Below are 24198 nucleotides of genomic sequence, written 5' to 3'. Positions count from 1 at the left end.
GGGCGTGAGTCAGCCAGTACATATACCGATCATCTCATGTAGTGCCTGCTACGCCAAAGAGGGCAGGTGGCGGGCGTTGTGAGAAGGGCACGGCTGCCGGCACGCCGGTGGCTGGTCGTATCGCCGGCCTATCGCTCGTGGGTTGACACGCGAGATGCTCCACCCACTCATGCCACTGCTCTCCGTTCCGCGAAGGCCATGCAGGCGAGGGCGCAGGGCGCACGAGCTGCATTGGGGTTGGGGTGGTGTGTGTGTATTTTATCGGATTGATTACTGGGGGTACAAGAACGAGCGAGTGCGCTCATGGAATAAAAGTTCGCACAACGTCATCCGTCAAGCAAGCACTGCTGCTGCACGCAAAGCCGTTGCCCGTTGCGCCCGGAGCTTGTCTCGCCTCGCCTCGCCTCTCTCTTGCCCGTGCGCCGAGTCGTGCTTCCACTGCCACCAGTGCTTCTCTTCACCTCCGCAGATTGCATCAACACCACTCTCACTCTCTCCTTGTGCAGACGCCGTGTACCGCTACACCGAATCCCACCGCGCTGCCTGCGCCGGCCTGCCCGCCCGCACCAGCTCCAGGAATGCGCCGCTGAACCCCGCCACTACTTTCTGGATTCGAACGCTATACTGGCGATCGCTGGGGCAACTTTTGGAGACGCCCGCTCTCACCAGCAAATCACACTACCACCCATTGTCAGCCGGCCATGTTCGCGCATTGCCACGGCGACGTCTGGCGAGCCGATGACTTCTCGCGATGCTTCAGGCAGGAGTGCGTTCACTGCCCTTGGAAACCTTGTTGGTGCTTTTTTTGAAGATCCGTTTCGCTGACGTCGTGCATAACAGCTACCTGCAAACACTCTTTCCGCTAATCGCATGCGGTGTTTCTATTTCATATCTTACCATACAAATATTCGTGGCCGCACGACGGTCGCGACAGCAGACAGCATACGATCTGCTTAGGGACGAACAACAGGCTGATGGACGGGACGAGGAAGATGAGGATTCAGAGGAGGACGAGCTGCGGCTCAACGAGGACCTGGCTTTGATGGCGACCAAGTCGGTCACGGACGCTTCCGTGCTCGACCTCGACCGGCCGCGTGGGGAGGTGCTGATTCCGGCGGTGGAAGAGATATGCGTGCTGGCTGTCCTGGGCATACAAATCGCGCTGCTGGTGCAGCATTGGGATCGCAAAGGACGTGTCGCGGGGATCGCTCAGGTGGCGGAGTGGGCATACATTGCTGCGCTGACGTCTCTTCGTCTGGTCTTTTCCGCTTCGCAGAGGTTCTCGTTCTCCCGGCTCTGGTATCACACTGGCTTGCTCTACGCGGCGCAATGGGTTTTCACACTTCTGGTCTTCCGCTCCGAGCTCATCCACCCTCACTCTGGCCTGACGCAGGCGCTGGTAAGCGCTTACTTCGTGCTGAACACGATCCTGGCACTCATCGCTGGCATGTCGCGCAAGGGCAACAAGCCCGTGCAAGTTGAATACGAGGGCGACCTGAAGCCCGCCCAGGAACCTCTGGCGAGCGTCTTATCCTCGCTGACTTTCACTTGGGTCGACGCGATCGTCTGGACGGGCTACAAGAAGGCGTACGAGATGAGCGACGTCTGGAACCTGCCTGGCCGCGATAAGGCCGCCGCCATCCTCGCGGACTACCGCCAAGTGAAGAAGACGAGCATCCTGGCTTTCCACTTGCTCAAGTATTTCAAGCAGGGACTTCTTATTCAGGCGGCTTGGGCTGCGGTTTCTGGACTGATTACTTTCGTGCCCACGCTGCTGCTCAAGGCGATTCTGGAGTATGTGGAGAACCCTTCCAGCGTACCGAAGAATGCCGCTTGGTTCTATGTCATTCTGCTGTTTGTTTCCGGCGTGGTCAATGCGACGTCCAGCGGCCAGGCACTTTGGAAAGGAAGGATCGTGTGTATCAGGCTTCGCGCGATTATCATTGGCGAAATCTATGGCAAGGCGCTTCGCAGGAGGGCTGCCGCGAGCCCGGATAAAGTTCTGGGAGAAGAGGCGGATAAAAAGGCTGAGGGCGAGCAGAAGCAGGGCTTACTCAAGAAAATCATATCTTTCGGTCGCAAGCAGAAGACCACCAAGAAATCTGACGGCGACCAGAAGTCCGACGCGGATGCCCAGGTCTCTTCCGGTGCCATCATCAACCTCATGGCCGTTGATTCGTTCAAGGTCGCGGAGATTAGTGCCTACCTGCACTTCCTCTGGGCGGAGACTCCGGTCCAGTTTGTCCTGGCTGTCGTCTTGCTCTACCAGATTCTCGGCTACAGTAGTATTGTGGGAATCGGCATGATGGCTCTACTGCTCCCGGTCAACATGTACATCGCCAAGCAGTTCGCTTCTTCCCAGAAGAAAATCCTGGCTGCCACTGATGCCAGAATCCACACGACGAACGAGGTTCTCACGAACATCCGGATTATCAAGTATTTCGCTTGGGAGCAACGCTTCCTCGGATCTGTGGAGGAGAAGCGTAAGTCTGAGCTTCACCACCTCCGCAACAGGTACATCATCTGGTCCATCGCTGCGACAATCTGGTCCGGAGCTCCCGTCGTCATCACTTTCCTCACTTTCTTGATCTACACCATGGTCGAGAAGAAGGACCTCATCCCGTCTGTCGCGTTCACCGCTCTCTCGCTGTTTAGTCTGCTGCGAATCCCGTTGGACCAACTCGCCGATATGGTCGCGCACGTTCAGGAGTCCAAGGTCTCGGTCGACCGTGTCGAGGAGTATCTCAATGAGCCTGAGACGGATAAGTATCAGCAGCTTCAGGCCGATGCGGTCGATGCTCAGGGCGAGCCGCTGATTGGCTTCGACAACGGCACCTTCTCTTGGGGTGGTATCGAATCGGACGACTTCAAGATGATTGATCTCAATGTTCACTTTAAGGTTGGCCAAGTCAACGTTATCATTGGACCCACGGGCAGTGGCAAGACTTCGCTTCTTATGGCTCTGCTGGGTGAGATGACGCTCATTGATGGAAGTGTCTATTTGCCTGGTGGAAAATGTCGCGAGGACCTTAGACCGGACCCAGAGACTGGACTTACGGAGAGCGTGGCTTACTGCGCGCAGCAGGCCTGGCTCGTCAACGGCACTATCAAGGAGAACATCGTCTTCGCCAGCCCTTGGGATGCGAAACGCTACAAGAACGTCATCGTGGCTTGCTCGCTCCAGCGCGATCTGGAGATTCTGGACTCTGGTGACCAGACGCTTGTTGGAGAGAAGGGCGTCACGTTGTCTGGTGGTCAGAAGCAGCGCATCAGCTTGGCGAGAGCCCTGTACTGCAACGCCAGACACGTCCTTCTCGATGACGTCCTCAGCGCCGTGGACGCCCACACCGCCAAATGGATCTTCGACAATGCTCTCCTTGGCCCGCTCATGTACAACCGCACCTGCATTCTCGTCACCCACAACGCTGTTCTGTGCTTGCCGCAGGCTGCCTACGCCGTCGTCCTCGACAATGGCCGTGTCGCCGCCCAGGGTACCTCGCAGGAAGTCATTGCTTCTGGCACTCTGCACGAAGATCTTTCTAAGCTCGAGTCGAAGCCTCCCTCGCATGGACCTTCGAGGATACCTTCTCGCGTTCCTTCCGACATCGGTGGTGATGGCGAGGAGACAGTCGTCGAGGCTCACGAGGAGTACACTAATGGTCACATGCACGAGCCGAGCGGGATTCCCAACGGTGACCCTTTGATGAAGGTGCCGACGAAAGACATCCCTGGCATGAACTCGACTGCAGAGAACGTCCAGCCCGATGAGAAGAAGAGCACTGGCGCGATCAAGTTCAACATCATCTATATGTATCTTCGCTCCATGGGCGGCTGGTTCTACTGGACTGTCGCTGGTGTCTCCTTCGCGCTGCAGCAGCTTTCGCAGGTCTCCACGAATGTCTGGATCAGACAGTGGGCGAACGCATACAGCAACAAGGAGGCTATTTCGACTCTTGGCGTACCTCACAACCAAACAGAGCTGACTTACGTCCGCGGCGGTATCAGCAGCTCTTTCAGCTGTTTGCGCAGCGGATCTTGCGTTTGGAACATTCCTGGTTTGACGACACAGGCCCAAAGCGATGCGTTCACGACTACGTCTACCTCGCATGTGAATGCTGGATACTACCTCGGTGTCTACGCTGTGCTTGGCGTCATCTACATGTTCATCACTCTGTTCCGCGAGGGCGTTCTCTTCAGTGGCTCGATCGGTGCTTCTAAGCGTATCCACCGCCAGCTGATGGAGAAGATCACACACGCGAAGTTCCGTTTCTTCGACGCAACGCCTCTCGGTCAGATCATGAATCGCTTCTCCAAGGACATCGAGGCTATTGACCAAGAAGTCGCGCCGGTGGCTGTCGGTTTTGTGCACTGTCTCTTCTCTATCATTACGATCATCGTCTTGATTTCTGCCATCACTCCTGGTTTCCTCATCGCTGGCTTCTTCATCACCATCCTCTACTTCCTCATCGGCCGCTTCTACATCTCTTCGTCTCGTGACCTCAAGCGTCTCGAGTCCATCCAGCGCAGCCCGCTCTACCAGCAATTCGGCGAGACGATGTCCGGCACAACGACTATCCGTGCCTACGGCGACGAGCGCCGCTTCATCCGTGACAATCTCAACAAGATCAACACCCACAGCCGTCCGTTCATCTATCTGTGGGCTGCTAACCGCTGGCTGGCTTTCCGTGTGGATGTCGTCGGCGCTTTGGTCTCTTTCTTCGCCGGTGCTTTCGTGGTGACCAGTGTCGGCCGCATCGATGCCGGTGCCGCTGGTCTCGCCATGACTTACGCCGTCACGTTCACGGAGAACGTACTCTGGTTTGTCCGTCTGTACTCAAGTAACGAGCAGAACATGAACTCGGTCGAGAGGATCAAGGAGTACCTCGATGTTGACCAAGAGGCTGCACTGGTCGTTGAAGAGAACAGGCCCGAGGCCAACTGGCCTAGCAAGGGATCTGTCGAGTTCATTGGATACACTACTAGATACCGCAGCGACTTTGACCCGGTACTGAAGAACATCACCTTCAAGATCTTGCCAGGCGAGAAGGTTGGTGTCGTCGGCCGAACAGGCGCAGGCAAGAGCTCTCTCGCGCTGGCGCTCTTCCGCGCCCTCGAAGCAGAACAGGGCAAGATCTTGATCGACGACGTCGACATCGGCCTCATCGGCCTGCAGGACCTGCGTGAGAACATCGTCATGGTGCCCCAGGACCCAACTCTCTTCACCGGCACCATCCGCAGCAACCTCGACCCCTTCGGCCTCTTCACCGACGAGGAGATCTTCACCGCCCTCCGCCGCGTGCAGCTCGTCAGCGCCCCGTCAGCCGAAACATCTCGCCCGGAAACTCCAGTGCAGAACCTCCGCAGCAAGGCCGCCGCCAACACCGCCAACGGCACCTCCTCCCCCGCCCCCTCCTCCTCGACTACCGCCAACGGAACCGACACCTCTGCCCTCGAGAACAAAAACCTTTTCCGCAACCTCTCCTCCATCGTCGCCGAATCCGGCTCGAACCTCTCCCAAGGCCAGCGCCAGCTCCTTTGTCTGGCCCGCGCCCTCCTCAAGAACCCCAAGGTCCTCCTCATGGACGAGGCCACGGCTTCCATCGACTACGCGACCGACGCCCGCATCCAGGAGACGATCAGGGAGATCAAGAACACGACTGTCACGATCGCGCATCGCTTGCAGACGATTGTCGATTACGATAAGGTGCTCGTGCTCGATCGCGGAGAGGTGGTGGAGTTCGGCGATCCGTGGGATTTGCTCAAGGAGAAGGAGGGTGTGTTTAGGGGCATGTGTGAGATGAGTGGGGACTTGGATGTGCTTGAGAGGGAGGCGAGGAGGGCTTGGGAGGGGAGACGGTTGGTTGATGATGAGTAGGTGAAGTGAGCTGAGTTGGGTGGCTTTCCTTTTCTTTCTTTTGGTGCTGTTTCTCATTATGGTAATTGTAAGAGAGTGGGAGGTATTTTTGCTTGTCTTTGTTTGAGCGACGGAGGCATTGAGCGTCGTCTTTTCTGTTCGACGCGTGCTGGCTTTTGTACAGCTGCTGCGGCTATGGCTTTTCTTGTCCGTTTTGCTTTTGCTTTCTGTACTCATACTCGTACACTACTAGGGCCGTCCAATCTGCGCCCTTCCTCTTCCCAAATCAGAAGAGGCAAAAAGAAAAAGGAGCATGCGTATGTACATACATAAAACAGGACCCAAACATAGAATCCCCGAACCCCAGTACAACCAAGTCAATCACTCGCTCATTCCCCTCCCTCCTGCTTCTTCCGCATCTCGGCCGCGACCGCTTTCTCCTCGTAGTCCTCTTCGTACTTCCGCCACACTTCAGCGTCCCGCAGCACTTTCTTCTGCCGCCGCTGCCACGCCCCGTGGTCTCGCAGGCGTTTGTCGGCTTCGATGATGCTGCCGGCTGTCATGCCGGACATTTGGAGGAATCTGAGATATGGAGTTAGAGAGATGGGAATGCTATTGCGGGATGCGAAGGCGTGTACACTTTGAATTGGAAGGTCAGGCCCCGGTAGACGGGGCTGAATTGGAATGCTGCTAGGCCGGCGATGGCGGAGAAGATGCCCCACTGTGGTGATGTTTGTTAGTCTGGTTGTTTGGTCATGGAGTGTATTTTCCGACTGAGCCTTTTGGGTCTTGCTTTCTAAACTTGATGTGGGGGTTGGTTTCTTTCCTGCCGAGCGGAAGAACTTCCGTGTCTCCTTCTTCTCATCTCGTTTGCATTGTGTGGTTTATTTTCATTTTCATTTGATGACGCCAGAACTCAACACCTCAAGACATCTCAGGAACGAGAGCAAGGAAGCAACTCACCTTCGCAGCGCCAACGACAGCCCCCCGTCCCGCAGCCCAGGCGGCCTGGTTGACTTCGTCGTCTTTAGTCAGGCTCCCGTGGACTCTTGACATGCTCGAAAGGTAGCCTATAGGGCTTCAAATGGTTTCTGAAATATTCTGGTATTGGAGACGGTGATGGACGACGCCAAGCCTCGAGCTGTCTGAGCTGCTGTCGAGCAGTCGCCGTTTGGCCCGGGGCGATTGCGGAGTGAAGTGGTGACGTCACGTGATGGTGCAGCTCTTTGGCAGGGCTGTAAGGCAACAACAGCCTATGTTAATGCAATTGCTATCGATGCTTCCGTCTTTGTCAGCTGTCAATTGGTAGACCTCGGGTAGACTCCCAATCAATCAAGCCTCAAAGGCGTTAGCTGGAGGCCGCCGAATTGCGAGCAGTAGGTCCTCGCCAGACCTGCCTCATCCAGAGCGCGCAACGACCCTCGGCGCAGAGGCGCATGGGGATAAGCTCTACCCGGCCGGGCTGTCCTATTCACCTCGGCTCTGCATGTAATCCGGGGTGTGGAGGGTGCGACTCCAGCTATACAAGACCATAGCCAACGCCTCTCGCAAGACGTAGGGAGTTTCTTCTGCTCTTCACCTCTACATCTCTTGTCAAAAGAGATCGAGTCCTTTCGTTCTTGATTCTTGCTTAGCACATATCAGTTCACATCTCTGACATCATGTCCGTGCCGTACAGAATCAATGCTGAGAAGGAGAAGGCGTCTGAGGACCTGCTCGTCGGCTCTCAAGGTGGACTCAGGGCCAGCGATAAGATCCCATTGATCGCCCGCGGCCATGTGAGCGATCGCGCGAAGAAGACGCTTGACATCGTAAGTCTCGGAAGCACCTAGGCGGCAGTCGTCTGTAACTCCTCGCAATGCCCTCAGCTCACACACCTCTACCCAGGTCGAGCGTTTCGTCGAAGAAGAATGCATCCCCGCCGACGCCATCTGGAGCCAGCAAATCGGTGAAGGCGTCCAGAAGCGCTTCAGCGCCCACCCGCCCATCATGGAGGACCTCAAGAAGCGCGCGCGCGAGCTCGGCCTGTGGAACATGTTCCTGCCCAAGAACCACTTCAAGGAGGGCGCCGGCTTCTCCAACCTCGAGTACGGCCTCATGGCCGAATACCTCGGCCGCAGCCTCACCGCTTCCGAGGCCACCAACTGCGCCGCTCCGGACACAGGCAACATGGAGGTCTTCGCCAAGTACGGCACGCAGGCGCAGAAGGACCGCTGGCTCAAGCCGCTGCTCGAGGGACAAATCCGCTCCGCCTTCCTCATGACGGAGCCGGACGTCGCGTCGTCGGACGCCACCAACATCGGCCTGACCATGCGCAAGGACGGCGACCACTGGGTCCTCAACGGCCGCAAGTGGTGGTCCTCCGGCGCCGGCGACCCCCGCTGCCAGATCTACATCGTCATGGGCAAGAGCGACCCGGCCAACGCCAGCGTCTACAAGCAGCAGTCCGTCATCCTCGTCCCCGCCGACACCCCCGGCATCACCATCGACCGCATGCTCAGCGTCTACGGCTTCGACGACGCGCCCCACGGCCACGGCCACATCACCTTCCACGACGTCCGCGTCCCCGCCGCCAACATGGTCCTCGGCGAAGGCCGCGGCTTCGAGGTCATCCAGGGCCGCCTCGGGCCCGGCCGCATCCACCACGCCATGCGCTCCATCGGCGCCGCCGAGAAGGCCCTCGAGTACTTCCTCGCCCGCATCAACGACCCCCGCAAGAAGCCCTTCGGCAAGCAGCTGCACGAGCACGGCATCATGCTCGAGCGCGTCGCCCGCTCCCGCATCGAGATCGACACCGCGCGCCTGACGGTGCTCAACGCCGCGCTCATGATCGACTCCAAGGACGCCAAGTTCGCGCTGAAGGAGATCGCCGAGGCGAAAGTCCAGGTGCCCGCCATGGCGCTCGAGGTCATCGACCGCGCGGTGCAGGCCTTCGGCGGCGCGGGCGTGAGCCAGGACACCCCGCTGGCGAACATGTGGGCGCACGGGCGGACGATGAGGATCGTCGACGGGCCGGACGAGGTGCATTTGCTGCAGCTGGGCAGGAACGAGAACAAGCGCGGCAAGGCGATGCTGGAGAAGCTCGAGTGGCAGAAGAAGCGGTCGGAGGAGATGGCGGCCGCGTACGGGATGAAGAAGAGGGATGTGCTGCAGTTGGACCGCGTGCATTCGGATAAGAAGTCGAAGTTGTAGGTGCGTCGGTGACGGGAGATGGATCTGATATATTTGGATTTGGGTTTTCAAAATACTTTTTATGACGATAGTGGCTACTGCGTGTAGATTGCGTGATTGATTTTTCTCAAAATACGAATGCTTCAAGTTGTGGTGATGAGACCCGACGCTTGGAACAACTCTGCCCATCTCTCAGAGCGTCTCCGGCTATGGCGACATAAGTTGGCGTCGAAAAGCTGCTCTTTCACGCTCACGATCTACAAGACGTATAGATCGAGAAGCGATACGTCCAAGACCCAACTTCCCCAAACCATAGACTCCCCAAGCTCACCTCTCTTCTCACCCCATACTCTCTCAAGAATCATCCAAGACTATGCTCTCACCTACACACTAATGCAGAGGGATATAGCCACACAAATTGTCCAGCCTTGCGATTGCAGATTGCCCTCACTGGGAAACACGCAGATCTTTGCACGGCATTTAGCTTCCGGAGAGATAAAGAGAACAGAGATGCAGGAGAGGATGAATATGATTTTTGATGATTTGGGAAGAAATAAAAGAATCATTAATACAGGTAGGCGCTAGAACTGAAGGACCAGATAGGTGTGGAGAGAGAGAGAGGAACGGCGACATCATGAGGGCGCGGAGAGGGAGGACGGGAGCTTTCCGAGGAGGACAGATGATGCTGCACGTAGCTCGCAGTAGCCGAAAAAGCACGCGGGCAGCAGCTCTGGTGTCCCGAACCGAATCGCAGCGGAAGATGCATACCCAGCTAGCAGGTCCATCTCTTATCCTACTCTTCTTGCCCATTCCCAATGTGCCATGTCCCCTTTCTCTCCAACCAGATCCAAAAGAGAGAGAGAGCAAGAGACAGAAAAAACCAAGGACGAGAAAGAAAAAGCCAGGCGAGCAAGAGCAAATTTCCGGGGGATATCAGCTTCGATCCAAAACCAAGGGACAAGTCGAGAGAAGGAGAAGCTTCTCGAACTCGAAACGCCGGCATGTGCTCCCCCCCTCTTCTCTCTTTTCCCCCTTTTCCCGATGAAATTACCCTCCTCTTAGCGAGCAGTTCAATCTTTCCGTTAGGGGCGGATGGAGATGTTCCCCGTTTCCCTCCTCTTGCGAATAGATTTTGGTTTGAAAAGCCAAGCCGACGAGGATTTCGCGGAGGAACAGGAAAACATATATGCAAAAGAGCTTTGGCCGGGCCGAGGTTGTTGCTGCCGACCGGGTTTCAAAATAAAAAAGAGTAAACAATAAAAACAAAGATGCCAGGCGCGCAAAAGCCGATTTCGAGGGCGGGTCTTCTTTTTTCATCCCGTCCTGCTTCTCCAGAAAAACCACGGGAACGCGAATAGATTGTTTTTTTCTAATTCCGGCAATAGATCAGGTTTGCAGGACGGGCGAGCTGCGAGCTCCAAGATTGGTGTGATCTTCTTCTACTAACTTGCGGGGTTGCGATTGTTGTCATTCTCGTATAGTCGTTGTTCGAGGTATCATTGACGTTGTGCTCATATTGGCGAATGCTAGTCATGTCGTGATAGGCGGTTCGTAATCATGCTTGGTGGGGTTGGGTGAAGTCGTTGCGTGGCGGAAGCGTTACGGTACGGGGTTTATGCAAGGTGCGGTCTTCGTCATCATGAGCATGTGATTTATGGGTTCCGGGAGCGGTTAGTGCTCGACCGTGATTTCGGGAGCGGAGCTCTGCTGAGAGAGCTCGTCGCTGTTGCGGGGCATGTGGCCATTCTGCCTGTTGCGAGGGAAGCCGGCGCCGCGCTCAGGGAGCGGGCCACGGGGCTGACGTTCAGGGCCGGCGTTGCGGCTCTGGCTGCGCTCCTCGAAGTTGGTGCTGAAAGAGCGGTTGCTACCAATAGGGGCGGGAGTCTCGCGGTCCCAAGAAGGAAGACCACGCAGGCGGCTGGGGCTACCACCGAAGCCAGAGCCACCGAGGTTCATGCTGCCAAGGCCGTTAATCAGGGATGCGTCGCCGCGCTCACCAAGGCCAGAGGTGGGGGTCATGAGGGTGGGAGTGCTGGACTGATTCTCTCTGCCGTACTCCTGCAGGCGGCTAGGGTTGTTTCCGAGAGTGGCAGGGAAGCTGGCAGTGGAGGGCACGGGAGATGGGGTGTAAGAGCGGAGGTCCGCGAAAGATTTGGCCGCACGAAGGTTGTTGCTGCCAGGTCCAAGCTGGTTGCCAGAGTCTTGGTAGCCACCGAGGTAGCCAGAGCCCTGATGGCGCAGTCCACCGCCGCCGTAAAAGTTGTCACCTCCGGCGCGGACGTCACTGAAGTCAGTGGTCGCGGCACGGTTCAGCCCACGTCGTTGCTCGTTCTGCAGAGCGGCGATCTGGGGCATGGGAGGGCTGACACGACGGGTAGTCTCCTTGAAAACGTGGACAGCACGCTGGTCTGCCTGTCCCTTAGACGAGTGTCCCAGACCCATGTGGTGTGCGAGAGTGTGCACGATCCTACGCTCGGGCGGCGACAGGGTGGAAGGGAAGACGATGAGGTCGCGGCTGGTATCCTCCTTAAACAAAAGCAGACGAGAGTAGTGCTGCAGGGCCTGAGGGTCATTGAGGTCGACATCCGGCTCGACCTGCGGCTGGGCCTGCTCGCCGCCGTAGGGGTTGAAGTAACCACCACCCGGCTTCATGCTGCGGGCGGAGACAGGGGAGGGCGACGTGGCGGGGATGCGAGAGTGAGAGTTGAGAGAAGACATGGAAGCCTGAGTGTGCAGCTGCGAAGGAGCCATGGGGCGGTGCTGCTCTTCCAGCTGACCTCTCCTTTCACGCTTCTCCCGCTCGATGCGCTCCCTCTCGGCAGCAGGCAGCATTTTCTTGTATTCCACACGCAGCTTGCGGCCGTTGAGCTCGAAGTGGTTCATGGCGTCAATGACAGTGGCAGTCTCGTCGGCGTTGGTGAAGTTAGCGAAGGCCAGACCACGGAAGACACCGTTGTCGAAGTGGTAGTTGAAGGCGTAGGGCAGAGGCAGGCCCATGTCGGTCATGATGGCAACGAGCTGTTCCTTCTTGACAGCGAAAGGGATGTTCTTGATCACGATGGCGGTAGGAATGAGCTCCTCGTCGACCTCAGAGTGAAGAGCGTCCTGGCGCATGGGCGGTCCACCGAGACCGCCAAGGCCCATGAATGGGTTGACGCCGGGCATAGGAGGTTGCTGGTCGAGCCAGGCCTGAATTTGAGGTGTCAGCGAGTACTGCGTGGCAGAAGCAGCCATCACATGGCCAGACTTACCGAAGGCAGGCCAGCCCGCCCTTTGGACTGGGGGCGCCTTCCACCGGTTGCTCCGAGTCCACTCAGGGTGTTGTTCTGGCCGAAGGCGCCGTTGTTCCAGTTTCCACCTCCCATGTCGTAGGCGGAGTTGCCGTAGCCGCCGATGGTCGCGTTCCTCATGCCAAAGCCATTAGGGTCGAATCGCGAGTGGTCGTCGGCGGTGTAGAGGCCGGAGGGCAGGTGGCCGTAGGCGCCCTCGAACTGGGGCCGGGAGGGCTGGCGGTGCAGGGTGCCGTTGCGCTGGGACTGCGGCGAGCGGTTGGGCAGGTTGTCGTAAGGCATGTCGAATTGGTAGTTGTTCATGATGCGCGGTCGGAGTCGGGGGCGGCCGTGAGATGCAGGCGTTGCGGTGTGGAGAAATTGCAAGTCGCGCGGGCCGTTGGGCGGGTGTCGGAGGGGACAGCGCTGCGCGGTGCAGCGAGGACGTGCAGGCGTTTGCTAGGCCAGCGACGCGCGGGAAGCTGGCTGGCTCAGGTGGGCGGCGCGGGCGCGCGGCGAAGGGCAGATGCAGCTGGCGGTGCAGCGTTCGTGAGTCGTGGGTCGGCTGCCGTGGGCTCGTTACGCAGGAAGCAGGACAAAGAGCCGGCGGCGGGCGGGCGGGCGTGTGCGCGCGAGCCGGCGGTGGCACAGGGACAAAGGCGGCGTGCGGTGGGCGAGTCTGGCGGTGCTGGCGAGCTGCAGCGGCGGTGGCAGCAGCGGCGGTGGCAGCAGCAGCGGGTGGCCGTAAGGAGGCGCTGCGTGTCCCAGAAGGCTCGCGGCGAGCAAAGGGAGGCGGCGCGGCGGCGGCGAGGCGACGGTGACACGGCAGGCAGCTCGTGCAGCGCTTATGGCAGGATCATGCACGCGGCGGGGCGGGGCGGAGGGAGGGTGGAGGGAGGGGAGGATGGAGGAGAGAGAGAAGAGAGAAGAGGAGCGGCGAGGCGAGGAGACGGGCAGGGCAGGGCAGGGTGGGAGGGATGGAGAGGGAGGAGTGCGAGGCGGCGCTGGGCGGGCAGCGGTGGTGGTGGGAGCAGGAGTGGGAGCAGAGTGGGCGCTGCGGCGGGCTGCAGAGGGCGTGGGAGAGAAAAGAAAGGCTCGCTGGTCTCCGTGCAGCCTCAGGCGTGCGCTACGCAGGACTAGCAGCGCGCAGCAGCAGCACGGCCCGGGCAGGAAAGGGGAGAGGGAGAGAGAGAGAGAGCGAGCAGCACCCACGCGGCGGGCCAGGGAGGGCCCTCGAGCCACCTGCAGAGGACAGTAGCTTAGTCGGCCAGGCTGACTCTGCCACTGCTCGCCAGCAGCGCGGAGAGGCTAAGGCCAAGGCCAGGGTAGCATGCGTCTGGTGCGTCTGTGGTGCGTGTGGTGCGTCCGTGGTGCCTGTGGTGCGTGTGGTGCCGCCTCACTCATCACTCATTAGTACTGGTGCGTGTGCTGCGTGTGCTGCGTGTGCTGCGTGTACCTATTGCTGCGGGTGTCTGCGCGCGACAACAGAGCCCTCGCTCGCTCCTCCGCCGGCGATCATGCATCATGCTCTGCCTGCCACGCGCAGCGAGCCCACTTGGCCTGCTGGCCCGCCGCCTCCGCAGCCACCGCGGCGCCCGTCCACGCCGTGACTGGCCGCCAAACCCGCCCATGACGAGCCTGCACCTCCTGCTAGGCTGCGCCAATTTGCAGCAATCTACATGTGGTGCGCTGCCTCTGCCGCCACACTTCGGCACCGCGCCGCGATCAGGATCTAAACTCCCGGCCCTGGCGCATCCGCCGCTGCCATGCCATCGCGCACGTCCGCCGGCAGCAGGAGGACGACGGGCCCTGGGCAGGTGAAGACTGATGAAGAGACACACGGCTCTCACGCTATGACAGGACGGCACTGCACCGCACCGCACCGCACCGCACCGCGTTATTACTGCATTTATTGCTACCGCTCCCAGCCCGCCGTCCTGCTGCAGCTTCCCATCCCAACCCATCCCATCGCATCGCATCGCACCACCCCACTCCGGCCTGAAGTCTCTGATGCCCTCCTGCAGGCCGCACCCGGGCCCAACCGGCCCCAGCTCCTGCAGCAATCGAGACAAAGAGAGAAGTAAGGTAAGGCATTGGTTGGTTGGTTGGTTGGTCGGTCGTCCCTGGCTGGCCGTGCACGCTGCCTGCCTGCCTGCCTCGACGCTATGATGACATTTTCCGACACCAGGGTGGAGGCGGCGGCGGCGGCGGCGGCGGCGGCGTCTACATAGCGCCAAAGGGTCGGTCGCTCGGCCGGTAGCTGGAAGGTTTAGGTAGTTCGGTGCTTGGTCGTGGACGTGGCCTTTTTTTTTTCTTCTGCCCTCGCGCGGCCTGGGCGGGCTGCTCTGCACGGTGGGGCGTGAGTGAGTAGTGAGCAAGTGCTGCCGCGGTCCCTTCCTTATTACATGTATGGCTATGTCTCAGGTCTCCGGTCTCCGTCGTCGTTCGGCTTCTACATACGCTCTGCGCCGAATCGGACGAGACCCCGCGGCTGCTGCCCTACCTTACCTCTCTCTCCCTCCTGAGCACCGCCCACGCCCTGAAATCACAGCTCAAGCATAAGGGAAGAAACATTTTCCCAAGGCTCCCCTTCCCCTTCCCTTCCTCCCGTCCCGATACGATGAAATAATAGTCTCGAGATCGCTCGGGGCAACCGCGCGCAAGACCCGGCTCGTCTTTCCCCGTCCGCCCGGCCCGCGCTCTAGAAGCCCGCCGAACTCTGTGACGAACCCGTCGCCATGTGTCCGCGAGCCAGGCTAGGGAGCAAGCGAGGAAGGGCGGTGGAAGGGTTGGAAGGGGGGCAAGGAGCCTGGTAAGGGGAACCGCGAGCCGAGATCGGAAAGGGAAGGGAAGGGGGGTCCTGGAGTTGAGCGGATTGATTGATTGATTGGCGTGGCTTTCGTTTGTTTCGTCACCCTGATGATGGATGTCTGATGATGAGGTGAAACTGCTTCGCCTGCGCTGCGGCTTGCGGAGCTGCTATCGATCGAGGGTGGCGTCCGCGCCGTGACAGGTGTGTACGTTATCTGTAGTATGTATGCGTGCCCGAAATGCGCTGCACTCTTTTTCTCTGAAACCCCACGGCGGCAAAGGCGGGCTGCGGGAAACATCGTGAGGTACAGTACATACGCACGCACGCTGGTCCTGGTACACACGCGCACGAGCAGGGATCAGGGGCGCAATGAGACTCCTTCGCGAACGCTCCCGTCCAAGATCCCCTCTCGTGCTCCTGCTTTTGCTCGCGAATCATACACAGTACATCGACTCTCGAAGCCGCTGTCTACGTCGCCTCAGATCATGCAACGAGTAGAGTTCATTCCGCCCTACGAGGTACCTCACCGCCCGTACCTGTGCCATGACAGCCGACCGAAACCTCCGCTCGAGTAGTCCCGTCGTCGTCGTAACCTTCCGGCAGCCCTGTAGCTCCTCTTGCTCCACTTGCATGCGAGAGCTAGCTAAGGTATGTACCTCGATGCGGCGGGATGCAAACTTTGACACTGCATGCGCCGTAGGGTATGAATGCTTGAGGTGTGAGAGGGAAGCCCTAATAACAGGAGGGATATTCGCGCTGCCGTCCAGTAATAAGGTGCCTGGGCGGGGTGCTGTGATCTTATTATTATTCGTCAAAGGATGTACACGTTCCTGTCATCAGGCGATGTTGATGTCGATGTCCCGCGGTGAACACCTACCCTGGCCCTAGGTAAACACTCGATGTTTCGTCCCGCCCGACGACAACGACGAAAACAAACATGAAAACCCACACACACACCCGCGTGGCCCACATTTCCCGCAAAACCCACAAACTCCACCCATCTCACATTAGCACCTACAGAGAAAAAATCAGACGTCTTTCCTCCAACGATACGGCCCCGTAGTCGACAGCGCGCGTTTCTCGCGCTACTGGGACTAACAAGCGTGTGCTGCACGAGGGAATGGCACCACCCGCGCGGCGCAAGCCCGCAGCGTCAGGTCAGATGCGGGAGTGACCCGTCGGGCTGGCGCGCATATGAAGACGGTCATGTGATTGCGAGTGGGTGGGTCGGGACGTCGTTTCTATGGTGCTGGCGGTGTTTTGGGGGAGGACGTCTTATGTCATGTCATGTTCGCGGATGCGGTAGCACCTTACATACTGCGTAGCTACTGTAGGTGTCTGTTTGGCTAAGGCCGAGCGTAGCCTTTGATGGCTTGCGTTTTGGCGTGGGCATTTGCGGGAGGATGCTAGCTGGTAGGCGTGGCGGGTGTTTACTCGTCGTCCTCGCTCGCTCGCTCTCGTGCATATCCGACAACGTGGCGCTCGCGCGAGGCGCGGCGATCAATCGACCAGCTACGGTAGCTTAGCAACACCTCTTCCGCCCTCTGCCATCCAACCTCATGACCGCGACGGCGTAAGCACTATGCTGAAATTGTTCCTCCCTGCGCCCGGATTGACCTCCAACTTCGGAAACTTGGCTTTCGCATCGCGTGCCGCGCCCCCCAGACGCCACAGGTAGTATACGAGCTTCGCCGTCTGCTTGCGCTGCAGCATCGTGTAGCCCAGGCTGGTCATGATGGCTCCCAGCCGCGCTTCGTCCATGTACCGCGAGTTCGCGATGCAAGGCGCCGGCAGGACGAGGAAGAGCGCGGGGAAGACGGCCTGCACATCTGCGGCGCGGTCGATGCGCCGACGGGTGTCGAGAAATTGGCAGGTGCGCTTGAGCATCTCGCCCCGCCCTGGGGCGTCGGGGACGTAGTTTAGCACGAGGGAAAGCGAGATGATGTCGAATGTGTCGGCAGGGCTGGCTGGTAGCGGACGTTGCATGAAGTCCTGCTGCAGGATGCCGTCGGCTTGGGAATTGAGGTCGATGCGTTGGACGTCAAAGAGGCCTGATTTTGAGCAAATGTTTGTCGTCGACAGTGCGCCGACTTCAAGGAGTCGGAGCTTAGGGTCCGTTTTGGAGAGGGCGGCAGATGTCGGCTGCAGCCATTTCATGAGGAGGGCGCTGGAGTCGCCACCGCGATCATTCGATTGGCCTTGAATGCTTGCCTGTTGGTAGCTCTTCAGTCCTCCGAGGTCTTCGATTTTCTTTGCAAGCTCGCTGGCTTCGGCATCTTTGCCTTTGGCTTTGGCCGCTTCCAGTTGCTTGTTCAGTTGATGGTGAGACCGGATGAGTGTTCGGGTTGCTTGGGAGGAGAGCGAGGCCCGTGGCTTGGTGAGGTTCGGTGGTCGACCACTAGACAGAGACTTTGCCTTGCTTTTGCCAGCCATGTGGATAGGAATGTGATCTTCAATAAGTATTGTTCATTGGATAATCCACGTTGAAGTCGTATGTAAGGGGAGGTCAACAGATTGAAAGTCCCTCACAACACCGCATCATGCTTTCGAGGCAGCCCCGGAGCTCACTCTACACACCGTGTGCCGTAGAGGATTCCTCGCGCCAGCGAAGTGAATGCTGATGGACACCGTCAAATAAAGTGGAATCCTTCAGGTACAGATCTTCTGGAAGGGCACGGACCTCACGCTAAGATAAGCTCCTTATCGCGCTTAGCTTTGCCAGCTACATCATGAGCGGCAACCGTGAAGTTGCGACCACCGTGAAGCAACCAGTCTACTTCCAAACATCCTTTCAGATCTCCTTGGCCGACTCGACAAACCCTCACATTCGCAATCATGGTACAGTCTCCGAATAGACACAGCTAGGACAACATCATACTAACACCTCTCCCAGTCCTACTACTTCAACCCCGACGACGACCCGATGGGCATGTATCAACGCGCCATGCTGCAGCGTGGCGCGCGCCCTCGCCGCTTCGACGAATACTACCGATGCTACCCTGTCGCCATGATGCCTGGTCCCGAGCGTGAGCAAGCCAACCATGGCGGTAAAATGTTCCTGCCCGCCTCGGCACTGGACAAACTCACACAGCTCCACATTACATACCCCATGCTGTTCGAGGTCATCAACGGAGCGAAGAGCAAGAGCACACATGCCGGTGTTTTGGAGTTCACAGCAGAGGAGGGAAGATGCTATTTACCATTCTGGGTAAGACTATGAACCCTGCTGCGAGGATGTACAGGACCAAGTGCTGACGGCTTGATTGTTACAGTTGATGCAAACGCTCCTCCTCGAGCCCGGCGACCTCCTCCAGACAAAATCAACCGATCTGCCTCCTGGACAATTCATCAAGCTTCAACCCCAAGACACGAATTTCCTCGACATCTCCGACCCGAAAGCCGTACTTGAGACCGCTTTCCGCAACTTCTCCTGCCTGACCGAAGGCGACGTCTTCACCTTCCTCTACAACGACACGACCTACGAAATCGCCGTGCTGGAAGTGAAGCCCCAAGGTGACAAAAAGGCCATCAGTGTACAAGAAACCGACCTGGAGGTCGACTTCGCGCCGCCCGTCGGCTACCAGGAACCCTCCCGCACCGCCGCCAGTGGCACCAGCACGCCGCGCAGCATCGGCTCAACCATGGCCGGCAAGGGCGGCCACTTGCACACTGAGGGCTCCATGGCGCAAGCGATCAACTACAGCGCCATCGCGCCGTCGTCAAACGCCGCAGCCGTAGGGCACGCGAAGGCGTCCTCCAACTTCTCCGGTGGCGGCCAGCGCCTCGTGGCGAAGAAAGGCAAGAGTTCCGCAACGCCTGCTTCGACACCCGGCGCTTCCACTCCAGTTCAGCAGCAAGGCGTCTCGGTCCCTGCCGGTGCCCTACCGAAGACTATCAAGAACCGCAACGGTCCCCAGCCGCTGCGCTTGCCGCCCGGTAAGCTGTTCTTCGGGTACGAGATCAAGCCGCTGCGAAACAAGGATGCACAGGCACAGGCAGAGGCGGAGCAGAAGCAGCATTTCAAGGGTGAGGGTCAGAGCTTGAGGAAGAAGAAATGAATGGGAGAGGGTTTTGGTTTAGTGGGGTTTGATATCATGCATATTGCGTTGGCGTTTGGGGGAGAATTAAGTTTCGAGCTGAGCTATAGCTCGCGGCAGGTGTTTCATCAAAATCAGTCTCCGAAATCGAGGGGCGAGAGGATGTGCCAGTATCTGACACTTCAACGAAACTCTCAAAGCGCTAAAGCATCTGGGAAATGGTGGCTTCCTCACATACGGTATCTTCTTATGAGAATTGTCATCGCGAGAATATCCACATGGTCGAGCATGCCGGTGGTCAATCATATGCGGCTCACAAGTAGAGACGTATCATATCAATAGCGTATATTTGAGGCGCTATAAAGGCGAACATGAAAACAAAGAGAAAGCAACTCGATAAGCCTCCACCCTCGCCAGATCATGTTTCGAGATGCCTCGCGAAATCTCATTCGAGAGCTAGCTCGCCAGACGCCGCGCTGAAAACAAAAAAGCCAGTAAAGCAAGCAGCAAGGAAGAGAAAATGGAAAAGATGTGTGTCGTTTCGGTCGTGTCTCGAGCTCCAGAGAAGGCCAAGGCAGGCCTACCCTCACCTCAGCAGGCCCTCCACTCTCATCGGGCCTCCTTACCCTTCTCCTTCTCCTCCTCGCCCTCGCTCTCTGCACCACTGCCAGCCTCGACCTCCTCATCCTCATCATCGAACATCTCTTCATCGGAGTCGCTCGCGCCAAAACTCTCCGCGTCGCTATCCGACCAGCTGAATTCATCCACGACCGGCTCCTCCTTCTTGAACGCGCTCTCGTGCGTCGGCATCACGAAACCCGCGGGAATATCCTGCTTGCTGCGCTCGCGGTCCTGCATCACCCGCTCTTTATATGCGGCCGGGTCGCTGCGCAGCATCACGCCCGCGTCCACGTTTGCCGGCGAGCTGACTTCCGCGTCGTCGAGCAGCGACAGCACGCTGATCAGCACGCTCTCGACGCGCTGCACGGGGCTCCAGCGCTCGCCGGCCGACTCGCCGCTCATCACGTCTTCGCCTGGCTGGTGCAGGATGGAAATGCACAGGCGGCCGTCGGGGTAGACGTTCGGGTGCCAGAGGGGCCGCTCGAAGCGGAAGTCGGGCGGCTGGTAGGGGTAGTTGTGCGGGAAGGCCATGCGCGCTTTGAAGTAGCCGCCGTAGTAGGCCGAGTCAGGGTTGAGCACCATGAGCGCCACGCTCCAGTCGTAGATGTTCTCGTTCACGAGCGAGATGTTGGTCCAGGACTCCTTGGCCAGCGCTTTGAATTCGTTCATCAGGATCTTTTCCGCCATCTTGGGTGTCTGTGAGGTTGAGGGTGGTGGTGGTGGGGTGGGTGGGGGGATGTCGGAAGCGAGGCTGGCGGGGTATCTGGCTGCTACGTGTGCGGCGAGGGTGTTGGAAGTTTCGCTTCGCTGCTTGTGTGCTGTCGGAAGGAGGTAGGATGGCCTCCTGGAGAGAAAAGTGTCGTTGTGGGCGTGGCAAAGGTAAAGGTCGGGATTGTAAGACTCGGCGATGAATGGTGAATGCTCGGAGACCCTGCCGGATGCGGAGGGAGAGCGACGGAATGCAGGGACGACGAAGTTAAACCGACCGGAGCAGGTGAGTGGTCAGCAGAGTCAGATTTTTTGCCTCAGGACTGGTTTGATGGTCGTCAGACCGGTTGCTTTGGAAAGTGGTAGAGCACAGAATCATCGGTGACGATGTGTTGTTCAGTCCACCAAGTCACCCATCGCGTGTCACAAGCCAGGCGGTAGTGGCGATCACAGCCTCGTCATTCAGGCACGCCGGCTATAATTGGACCGTTGGTCTGGAGTGTACGCAGCCGTGCTGCAATGTACACGGCCAACGTATACGGTCACTCGACCACAACGCTGACGGCCCAAACAATGTTTCCGCATCAGAGGCAACAGGCCATGTTGTACAGGCATGAAGCTTAGACTCAATACAAACAAATTATAATATGCCTAGACATCAGATGGGTATTGTCACATGATCAAGCGTGGGTATCATTAGACTGCTAACCAATCGTCACATGAAACAACCAGCGGGCACGTGTCTATGGCCGTTGATGAGAGAGAAGGAAAACACATACTAGTTGCCTCCGCCAGCGCCACAGCCGCCGCCTCCACCACCGCAGCTTGACATTCCACCTCCCAGAGAATGTCCGCCTGAGCACCCTGTACGAACAGTTAGTGAGGCCACACCAATCGTCGGCAAGAAACGCAAGACTTACCACCAGTGATACCGCCAGCACACGTACCGGCACCACAAGCACCAGCCGAAACAGTACCCGAGCACGTTCCTGCAACACACGCGCCTGCTCCAGGGTGGAGAGCCATGCAAGAGGGCGTCGTGGCGTACAGCCCCGGAGTGTATCCAACGTATATGAACGGTGAGTACGCCGGAATCCAGACTGGATACCCATACGCCGTCGACCAGTAATAATCGTCGCGCTTCGGCGGGTTACCTCCCTTCTTCTTCGCCCGCTCGCAAGCTTTCTCGTACGCCGCCTCGAGCTTTGCGGCTTGCGCTTGGGCGTCCGCCGAGTATTGCTTGCTCTCGTACGGGTGGACGGCGTTGTGCGCGGAGATGTGGACAGACTTTTTTGGATCCTGCTCGACGTCGTGCAGCTTCTCTTTGCCCTTCGACGAGAATAGGCGCGTCGCGGACGACATGTTGCTCTCGCGGACGGCTTCGCAGTACCAGCACGTGCATTCGGAGTACTTGTCGCCGAACATCTTCTCGTACGTCTTGCTCGTCCAAGCAAAAGCATCATCTAGCTTCGTCGCAGACACTTTGTCATCGTGGTCTACGAACTGCCTGCACTTGCTGACGGTGTATTTGAGGTAGCTTGGCGGGTTCAGCTGGTGCGTGTGCCAGGCTAGGTCGACGTCGAGTGTCGGCACAGCCATCTTGCCCGGCTGGATGTCCATGAGTTTCACGAAGCGCTCGTACTTCAGGATCAGCCGCGCCATCGTGGCTGGCAGGGCCGGGGAGTGGAGCCAGTCGATGCTGTGCATTTTCTCGATGAAAGTGCCCTGCCTGACAACAGCTCCGACGAGATCGATGGCGAACGGCGACGAGTTCTCCCAGTAGCGGCTCATCATCTTGCGGAAACCCACGCTCTCAAGTCGCGTCATTTTGTGGCTCGCGCTGTCTCGTACTGTCCTCATGTACTTCTTGCTGTCCGTGATGGTGGTGCTGATCATGTCCCGGATACGAGCCATGCTTTGGTTCAACCCTTCACCCTTGAGGTTCGGCTGGTCCAAAATCTTCTGGCCGAGACCGTACGATAGGAGATTGTTCACCACGAAGAACACCTTCTTCCAGCTGGGGTCGCTGGATGTGCCAACTTTGATTGGGATGCCTCTCAGGCCGAGGATGGTTCCCGGCATCGGTGTGCGTTTGGCCAGCAGCTGTCTAAGGTCTGAGCAGAATTTGCCGGCTCGCAGCGTGTTGTGTGTGATCTGGGTCTCGCACCCTGAGCATGTCGTGGCGAAGTTGCGATCGCAGAAGCCTGCGCCTGATGCTAGCATAGCTTCGACGTTGACAGTCAAACTCCGATTAGTCTCCTCAGCTGGCTCGAAAGTGCAACATGTCGTCCAGGAAGCTGTCAACTGACTTTGGCAGTTAGGGCACTCGACTTTCTTGACGTCTCCGTCCACGAGGTTATCCCACTGCGGACCACGAATATTCGATTAGCTTTTCATGAGGCACATCAAAAAATTGTGACGGTACTCACATAACGTCCAGTCAACCGTGTGAATGCACCCTCCGCAAGCGGACCTGGCTGGAACGCAAAGGTAGAAGCGTCGACGGAACTTGCGATGGCGTTCCAAGGCATCCTCATGTTCCAAAGATCCATCCTACCAAGCCGAATGCAGTCCTCGAGGTAAGCTCTAGGGTTAAGCATGTAAGCATGCCAGACCATTACGACGTCAACAGGCGGCATGTTGGCTGTCGTGATGGGTATCGCACTTCGCTTGACATAGGAAGGCTCGGTGATCAAGCCCAGCCTGCCATCCCTGTCGAACTCGACGATGGTCGGCAAATTATCAGCGGGAGCGTATACGGACAGCCATGCGTGAAAACGGTCGACGGCGCGCGCGACGTAGACTGCCCAGCGCTTTTCGGCCACTTTGGGGAGCAAGTCTTTGGCGGTCTCGCCGTTCGAGAGGTCGGACTTCCGACCAAGATCCACGATCTTGTCGTTGTTGATTCCAAACAGGCCGTCGGTGGATCCGATGCGCTGTTTCAGACGATAGAAACATTCCAGGAGCTTAAGGTGCGCTATCGTCTCGTTGACCTTGGGAATGTCCAGGGAAGGTCCGTCGGCGATGTTCAAGTTGGTGAAACCCGCCGTGTAATCCGGTGGAGCAGCAACGCTCTCTTCGTCGGCGACATAGTCTGGGGGAGGCGGGTGCGAGGCGCTGTACTCAGGGACTGGGTCTGATGGAGGACTGTTGCGTTCTGCTGCTGCTGCTTCGGCCTTTGCTTCCTCTGCTTTGTCCGAGCGCGCGAATATTGCTGATAACCTACTGGGCATCTTGTACAGATAGTATGTAAAGCTGCTTTGGTAACGTGAGGTCAAGAAATGAAGCGCATCACAAGCAATATGAAGACAAAGAGTAGCTGAACCTTACCGCCGGAGCCATGCGCTCCGCGAGGCGAAGCAAGATCACGGCCTACCTGTGTCACGGATCACTGCCTCACCACGGGAGTGCTCCCGTGTCGGAAGCGAGGCTACACATGCAAAGTCATACGGCATTGGCTGAGTGGCGTGGCTGTGGTAGAGGACGTCCGCGCTAGAAGCCCGAAGGATTCCAGAAGGAGGCTTGGCAAGACTTGTTTAGTAAGAGAGTGGAGATCTTATGGGTACGTCTTTTGTCAAGCGAAGCAAATGTTCTGGGCTGGGTGGAGAGGAAAAATGAGTAAGGAGACCCCATGTGTACTAAAAGCCATGTATCGTGTAGCCTGCGATCTTGGTGGAGATGCTTGATGGCCGGTGAGCGTCTGCAGCCGTGGCGTTCACGTTGTGG

At 58.2% G+C, this 24198-nt stretch overlaps 8 protein-coding genes across 8 annotated transcripts; 3 read left to right on the top strand and 5 right to left on the bottom strand.

The window, feature by feature from the left end:
- Nucleotides 1–372: 372 nt before the first annotated feature.
- WHR41_08767 (uncharacterized protein) lies at nt 373–5875 on the top strand (the record flags this gene model as incomplete). The annotated part of the gene is made up of 2 exons (XM_069377371.1): nt 373–766; nt 841–5875. Exons 1-2 carry the CDS (start codon nt 702–704, stop codon nt 5873–5875), a joined length of 5100 nt encoding a protein of 1699 aa, XP_069225743.1. The 5' UTR covers nt 373–701.
- Nucleotides 5876–5934: 59 nt separating this feature from the next.
- On the bottom strand, nt 5935–7157 carry WHR41_08766 (uncharacterized protein). The gene is made up of 3 exons (XM_069377370.1): nt 6818–7157; nt 6493–6575; nt 5935–6436 (listed from the first exon to the last, which is right to left on the bottom strand). Exons 1-3 carry the CDS (start codon nt 6908–6910, stop codon nt 6244–6246), a joined length of 369 nt encoding a protein of 122 aa, XP_069225744.1. The 5' UTR covers nt 6911–7157; the 3' UTR covers nt 5935–6243.
- Nucleotides 7158–7349: 192 nt separating this feature from the next.
- Nucleotides 7350–9204, top strand: WHR41_08765 (uncharacterized protein). The gene is made up of 2 exons (XM_069377369.1): nt 7350–7665; nt 7742–9204. The coding sequence occupies exons 1-2, from the start codon at nt 7516–7518 to the stop codon at nt 9044–9046; spliced, it is 1455 nt and encodes a 484-aa protein (XP_069225745.1). The 5' UTR covers nt 7350–7515; the 3' UTR covers nt 9047–9204.
- A 332-nt stretch (nt 9205–9536) lies between these two features.
- On the bottom strand, nt 9537–12989 carry WHR41_08764 (uncharacterized protein). Its single transcript, XM_069377368.1, has 2 exons — nt 12277–12989; nt 9537–12214 (listed from the first exon to the last, which is right to left on the bottom strand). Exons 1-2 carry the CDS (start codon nt 12616–12618, stop codon nt 10697–10699), a joined length of 1860 nt encoding a protein of 619 aa, XP_069225746.1. The 5' UTR covers nt 12619–12989; the 3' UTR covers nt 9537–10696.
- Nucleotides 12990–16663: 3674 nt separating this feature from the next.
- Nucleotides 16664–17539, bottom strand: WHR41_08763 (uncharacterized protein; the record flags this gene model as incomplete). The annotated part of the gene is made up of 1 exon (XM_069377367.1): nt 16664–17539. The coding sequence occupies one exon, from the start codon at nt 17537–17539 to the stop codon at nt 16664–16666; it is 876 nt and encodes a 291-aa protein (XP_069225739.1).
- A 298-nt stretch (nt 17540–17837) lies between these two features.
- WHR41_08762 (uncharacterized protein) lies at nt 17838–19582 on the top strand. The gene is made up of 3 exons (XM_069377366.1): nt 17838–17944; nt 18000–18314; nt 18379–19582. The coding sequence occupies exons 1-3, from the start codon at nt 17942–17944 to the stop codon at nt 19162–19164; spliced, it is 1104 nt and encodes a 367-aa protein (XP_069225740.1). The 5' UTR covers nt 17838–17941; the 3' UTR covers nt 19165–19582.
- A 170-nt stretch (nt 19583–19752) lies between these two features.
- On the bottom strand, nt 19753–20451 carry WHR41_08761 (uncharacterized protein; the record flags this gene model as incomplete). Its single annotated transcript, XM_069377365.1, has 1 exon — nt 19753–20451. The coding sequence occupies one exon, from the start codon at nt 20449–20451 to the stop codon at nt 19753–19755; it is 699 nt and encodes a 232-aa protein (XP_069225741.1).
- Nucleotides 20452–21052: 601 nt separating this feature from the next.
- WHR41_08760 (uncharacterized protein) lies at nt 21053–23778 on the bottom strand. The gene is made up of 3 exons (XM_069377364.1): nt 22902–23778; nt 21393–22836; nt 21053–21336 (listed from the first exon to the last, which is right to left on the bottom strand). The coding sequence occupies exons 1-3, from the start codon at nt 23703–23705 to the stop codon at nt 21251–21253; spliced, it is 2334 nt and encodes a 777-aa protein (XP_069225742.1). The 5' UTR covers nt 23706–23778; the 3' UTR covers nt 21053–21250.
- Between the last annotated feature and the right edge of the window lie 420 nt (nt 23779–24198).

The sequence above is a fragment of the Cladosporium halotolerans genome, assembly GCF_011745625.1.
Source record: "Cladosporium halotolerans strain TM138-S3 chromosome Unknown Sca46, whole genome shotgun sequence".
Classification (NCBI taxonomy): Eukaryota; Fungi; Ascomycota; class Dothideomycetes; order Cladosporiales; family Cladosporiaceae; genus Cladosporium; species Cladosporium halotolerans.
This window is presented reverse-complemented; position numbering and strand designations above follow the sequence as displayed.